We start from the raw sequence: 7,043 nt of genomic DNA on the forward strand, positions 1-7,043 counted from the left end.
CACAGATGTATTATCTCCTTTGAAAATAGAGAATATGAGGGGACAGCGGGGTAGCTCAGTGGATTGAAAGTCAGCCCAAATATGGGAGATCCTAGGTTCAAATCTGGCCTCAGACACTTGTTAGCTGAGTGAGTCTGGGCAAGTCATTTAACCTCCATTGTCTAGCCCTTACCACTCTTCTGCCTCAGAATCAATACATAATATTGATTCCAAGGTGGAAGGCAAGGGTTTAAAAAAAGAAAATAAAGAACATGAGTATTGACTTTAATTTTTTAAAGAGCTGTAATATGAAATAATAATACTATATTATAATATTTATTATTGTTATACTACCACATAATAATAATAATAATAGTGTTTAGAATTTACATAGCTCTATATATCCCGTATAATTAGAGTTATACAAAAATGGGATGGACTTATGGGAAGATTTCCCATAACTGGACACTGTTCGAACAATTTCTTGAATATGAGCTGAAATTTTTTAAAGGTTTGAGTTGGATTAATTCACCTCTGATATTCCTTTGAACCTTTATATTCTATGGTAACAGTAAATATATGTTGTAGATGTTTAGGAAATGTTTATTTGAAAAAATGAATAAACAAATATATTTTATATTATCTAGAAAATGTAAATACTTTAATAGTATTCTGATAATTTTACTATATTCATTAGGCAATTAAAATGAAATACAAAGGAATATACGAAGATAAAAATCATTTTACTTTCTCCTCAAATACAGATTTTTCATAAGGACTTTCTCTACACCCTGTTTTACATCATTGTTCCTCAGGCTATAAATGATAGGGTTCAGCATGGGGGTCACTACCCAGTAACTGAGCCCAATGAGTTCATCAGAAGTCTTAGTATCCTTTGACTGGGGCTTCATGTACATGAAAAGGGCTGAACCATAGAACAAGATCACCACAGTAAGATGGGCTGAGCAGGTAGAAAAGGCTTTCTTTCTCCCTTCACTGGAGTTGATCCTCAGGATAGTGGAGAGGATGAAGACATAGGAGAAGAAAATGAGGAGCAAAGGGAAGACTAAAAAAAAGAAATTCCCAACTGTCATGACAAACACATTGAGGGAGATGTCTCCACAAATAAGTTTGAGAAGAGCCAGGATCTCACAGGTAAGATGGTCAATGATGTTGTTACAGAAAGGTCTCATCATAGCCAGCAGAGTGAGTAGCAGAGAATACAGAAAGCCTGATGCCCAGGTCCAAGTTGCCATCTGGACACAAAGTCCTTTATTCATGATGATGGTATACCTCAAGGGATTACAGATAGCAACATACCTGTCAAAAGCCATCACAGCCAGAAGCACACATTCTGTGCACCCCATTCCTAGAGAAATCACCATCTGCAATGCACATCCAGTGAAGGAAATGGATTTCCTTACAGACATGAAATTTACTAGCATTGGAGGAATAGAGGAGGATGTGTAACAGATATCCAGGAAGGAAAGATTCCCGAGGAAAAAGTACATGGGTGTGTGAAGACGGGGATCCTGGATGCTGATTATAATGAGGATGCTGTTTCCTAATATGATCACCAGATACATGACTAGGCAGAGAGCATAAAGAGATATCTGGAGACTTGGGTAATGAGAAAGTCCAATCAGAAAAAATTCAGTCACTGCTGTATAATTCTCTTTGTCCATGTTATTCCATCTGGGTCACCTATAAGACTTAGATAAGAACTTATTTCAAAGAAGTTGAAATTAAATAAAAAAGAATTATTTACATTTCTAACAATACATAGTAGTTTCTCCTATTGTCTATGGACCAGGGTTTTTAGGGGAGGGAAATGAAGAAATGTTGCCATAAAAACAGATGATATATTATCCTGGGTATGAAAAGAAAATAATGAAAATATTAATAGTTAAACATAATTTACATTTGGCACTTCAAAGTTTGCAAAATATTTTTGTATTACTTCATCTCATTTCATTTTTGCAATAATTGATGTAAGGAAATATGTATTCAAATCATTCCCCTGGCATTCTTTAAATATATGAAAATGGGAAAGTCACATAACTTTTTCAATGACATAAGGAAATATTCTAAATTAATGACAATTGGCCAATCTGTGATGTTATAGAATATTTATAGAATGAGATTTTCTCACAGAGACATTTTCTGATATCTTGGCCAACATTTCTAAGATCATCTCCATCCCGTACAAATTCTTTTAACTTAGCAAGTATCAAGTAAGCTACCTTAGGTCCCACAACCAGTAAGTTTCATGTCAAGACTAGAACACAAATCATTTGGCTACAATAGCATAACAGAGTGGTTGGCATAACATAAGGATGTGCTAACTTATTTTTTTAGAATCATTCATTCATTCACTGACACCAATTCAGGTTTTATACTTCAACTTTCCCTTTAAAATGGTAATATGGAAGACCTAAAGTGAACATATTTTCCCATGTTATCAATGAATGAGGCTAAAATCTAAATACAAAATAGCTATAACTTTTTTATGAGTATTTGATGTTAAGTTAGTTCAAATGAGTACAATCCTTTTTATGATCTAAATAAAACATTTCCACAAGAGATCCCTCAGTCTTTCTCCTCTCCATCTTAAAATTTCTCCATATAATTTCCTTTTACTTTCTTATTTGTGAATAGGCATTCCTACTGCTTGATAAACTTAATATCTCACTCACTTTTCTTGACTCAATTCTTTTCCTGGACTTTGCCCCAGAAATTATTCCTATTCCTATCAATTGGTCCCTCTCCATAGACTCCTTTTTCCTTACACATTTATTCAAGGCTTTCTTTTTCTAAAAGAAAACTTCTCTTCTCATCACACTATCATCCCTTCATCTCTTTTCTTTTATAGCTACATTTCTAGAAGAGCTACCTTTTTCAGTTTACTCATCATTCACTCATTCTGTACTTCTTTTAAATCTGGTTTCTGTCTTTATTCTATTAAAGCTTTGCTCTTCCTTCCATATGCTATAGCATACACAATTTTTATTTACCTTTCAGTGTAAGATCCAGAGATTCTTGCCTATTTGGACCAAGCCACTAAACTGGCAATTCCACCTTTGTAAACAAAGAAACTATTTTAAACACATTTCCAATAATATCATAGTGATCTGAGACATCACCAAGAACATTTCTCTCTGTCTCACATCATCTCCATGACTTCAATAGGGATGCAAATTACTTTAATAAAGTTTGTTTACATAACTATCTTTCTTCTTAAATGATACTTAATCTATAGAATAGGAAAAAGCTTTGGATTCTTATAATTTAAATATAAAAATATTTCAAGATATTGCCAGACATAAGAGAATGTTGTCACTTGTACCTGAATGCCAGGACATTAAATAGAGAAGAGATCTGCATTATTTTTTTTCCTATATGACCTAAGTGTTTTCTTTACCCTAAATATTTACTCCAGTATGTAGATCCTGGAAAGTTCAACCATTGGCTCTAGATGCTGTCTTAACTACCCTTCTCCACTGCACTGCATTGAACCCTGGTGTTCCTTAGGGACATTTTGTATTCCCTGAAGCAATTTAAAATTGAATGTAGAAACTCTCTGGAAGTTAACAACTTTAGGGTGCTTTATGGATAATGTCATAAGTCTAATTACACAAAATTTATCATGCTGCTTTAATTGATGGCACATTAAATAATGTGCAAAATACTATAGCAATGGGGCCAACAAAATTATTTGGATGATCAAGTCCAATTCCCCTAATTTCTTTGACTTTTATAAGAAGAGAGTGCTGCATTTTTCTCCTCCAAGACATCCATCACCTTGGTGCAGGCTGTCATTACCTCATTCTAGATTATAACATTGGTCTGCTGTTGTTTTCTCAACCTTGAATCTTTCATCATTCCAATCACTCTTCAGTCAGTTATCAAAGCAATCTTCCTAAAATTCAGATCTGCTCATATAATTTTTCTCTTCACTTAACTCCAGGATGAAATGTAAAACTTCCCCGTATGGCTTTTAAAGCCCTGCACAATCTGATCCCTTCCTACACTTCACATCTTATTACACGTTACTCTTCCTCCATATACTCTGCAGTTCAATGACACTGACCTCTTTGTTCTTCTCACAAGATACTATCTTCTGACTGAGTATTTTCTCCAGCTATCTGTCATGCCTGGAATAATCTTTCTAATATTCACCAACTAGTTTCTTAGTTTTCCTATTTTCTTTAATCATTTATCTCCTGTATTAGAAGCAATACTGTATATTGGTTCCAAGACAAGAGAGCTATATGAACTGGGGCTAGGGGTTAAGTGTCTTACTCAGGATCACACAGTACCTGAGGTCAAATTTGAACCTACTATCCAAAAAGGACCTACTATTTCTAGGCCTGCCTCTTAAACCACTTAGCCACCTTTCTTATTTTTCATCAAGTCTCAGCTATAGTTCTGCATTCTTTAATTAGCCTTTCTCATTCCTTCCTTATTCTAGTTATCCCTCAATTTATCCCACATATATTGTGCTTGTACATATTTGTTTTTACCCTCCCCTACCATTACACTGAGTGAGTAGAGATTGTTTTTTTTTGCTGTTGTATCCTCAATGCTTAGCACAGTGGCTGGTACATAGTAGACACTTAAGAGAAATGTCTAATGACCAGCACATAGAGAGCATTCGAAATCTGAATTGTCATCATCTATACATATCGGTCCATTGCCAGCATATAGAAGGAAGTCAGGGGTGTATGGGGTGTTCAGGGAGGGATAGTATCTCTGGTATCGAGGGCCTGTTGTGCCCTTTGAGGGCAGCTCCCCAGCCTCTGACCCCCACCTGACACCCAGCTCTCGATTGTGACTCCTAGTAGCTGCTAGCATGTGGCAGCAGCCACACCCTGGGCAAAGGCTTCGACAGGCTGGCTAAACCTTGTGAGGGTAGCCATCGGCTCGTAGACCCCTGGTGAACTAAGGCTTTGTTCACCCAGCATGTGAAGACTGCTTCGGCTGAACAGATGGAAGAAACCAATAAGAAGGTTCAATGGCTGAGATGGCGACGCAGCAAAGCACTGTGGAGTGCTCAGGGCGTGTTGGAGCACAAAAGACAACACGGCCATCCAATGCAACTGACCTCTAGGTGTAACGACTTTTCGTGCCACTGGACCCAGGCTTCCAATGCCAAGAGAGTGGGACTGTCTCTGTGCATTGACTTTTCCACTTAAATCTCCTTCACGCACAAGTGTCTTTGTGCACACTCATCTATCATAGATGAAAACGCACAAAGACAATCATCATCCTCGGTTACTGAGAGACTACGACTATTACGAGTAGGAAGTCACATCAATATCTATCTTGGCATGAGTCCAATTCCTAGTCCAGTTTTAGCCTTTTGAAATCTTTGATCATGAGTGAGATTGACCCATAATTTTCCTATGGTGAAAATGGAATGATGTGAAGTTTATTATAGAATACTTAGATTGATTTAGGTTGCTTCCGATAAAATGACTAGCTCTGATGAGTGGTGACTACAAGATTCATGTCACCTTAAAGGGAGACAGAGTGGCTTTTTATTTGTTTTTCTTTTCTTTTTAAAAAACTCTTACTTTCTGTCCTAAAATAAATGCAAAGTATTGGATCCAAAGGCAGAAGTGTGGTGAAGGCTAGGTATTTGGGGTTAAGTGACTTGGCAAGGGTCACATTGATAAGGAGTGTTTGTGGCCATATTTGAATTCAGGACTTCCCATCTCCAGGCTTAACTCTCTATGTATTGAGTCATATAACTACTCCCAAATGGAGTTTTAAAAAATGTCTCAAGTCCCCAAACTTTCTTTCTCGTATTTTCCTTAGCATTTTTATCAAAGACTTTGATACTTTTCTCTGTGTGTAAATAACATAGAGTTGGGATGGAGAGTAATACACTGTTTTACAGAACTGATATTCAAAAAAATATTGGGATAATGTAATGGGTTTCTTATCAAATCTTATTTCTATGAATTTATTTTTGTTATAGTGGGCTGGTTCTGGGCTTGAATCAAAAACTTTGAGAATCTCACCCTTTTGGATACTGGAAGAACTATATGTAAAGGACAAAGAGGGAGGATTAATCCACAATTGGTGATTGTAATTAGGTTAATTGAGCCAGAAAAATCACAAACTCAAAGATCATAACTGAGATGATGAAGACTGTCTACTAAAGGGAAATGACATAGGATATCATCTGAAAAGCATTTTTATTTAATGAATCTTTATTTTTAATATATGAATTATTTTTATTTCTGGGTTTTGAATTGAGACTCAGATCTGTCCCTTGGACTCATTCCTTTCTTCCTAGGACATTCAAAGAATGTCCCACAATGGAATATCTTCCATTGCAGGGTGATAGAAAAGTGAGATTCTGAGTTCTTTCTTTTTTAAAATTTTTATTTTTAATTTCAAACATTGTTCCTTGGTTACAAAAATCATTTTATTTCCCTCCCTCCCCTTCCTAACCCCTCCCATAGTCGAAGCGCAGTTTGATTGGGTATCACCTGTGTTCTTGATTAGAACCTCTTTCCATGTTGTTGGTATTTGCAATAGGATGTTCATTTGGAGTCTATTTCCCCATTCATATCTCCTTTGACCCATATCATTAAGCAGTAGTTTTTCTTTAGTGTTTTTACTCCCACAGTTTTTCCTCTGGATGTGGATAGTGTTTTTTTCTCCTGTAGCCCTCTAGGTTGTTCAGGGTCATTGCATTACCACCAGTGGAGGAGTCCATTACCTTTGATTGTACCACAATGTATCAGTCTCTGTGTATAATGTTCTCCTGGTTCTGCTTCTCTCACTCTGCATCACTTCCTGGAGGTTGTTCCAGTTTCCATGGAATTCCTCCACTTTATCATTCCTTTGAGTACAATAGTATTCCATCACCAACATATACCACAATTTGTTCAGCCATTCCCCAACTGAAGGGCATCCCCTCATTTTCCAATTTTTTGCCAACACAAAGAGTGCAGCTATGAATATACATAATTTTTTCCTTATGATCTCTTTGGGGTACAAACCCAGCAGTGCTATGGCTGGATCAAAGGGAAGACAGTCTTTTATTGTCC

The 7,043-nt window shown here is 36.5% G+C and overlaps 1 protein-coding gene across 1 annotated transcript; it reads right to left on the reverse strand.

The window, feature by feature from the left end:
- Nucleotides 1–703: 703 nt before the first annotated feature.
- LOC103094422 (olfactory receptor 13D1-like) lies at nucleotides 704–1,846 on the reverse strand. Its single transcript, XM_007499300.2, has one exon. The coding sequence runs from the start codon at nucleotides 1,662–1,664 to the stop codon at nucleotides 723–725; it is 942 nt and encodes a 313-aa protein (XP_007499362.2). The 5' UTR covers nucleotides 1,665–1,846; the 3' UTR covers nucleotides 704–722.
- Nucleotides 1,847–7,043: the final 5,197 nt, after the last annotated feature.

This window comes from Monodelphis domestica, chromosome 7, assembly GCF_027887165.1.
Source record: "Monodelphis domestica isolate mMonDom1 chromosome 7, mMonDom1.pri, whole genome shotgun sequence".
Taxonomy (NCBI): domain Eukaryota; kingdom Metazoa; phylum Chordata; class Mammalia; order Didelphimorphia; family Didelphidae; genus Monodelphis; species Monodelphis domestica.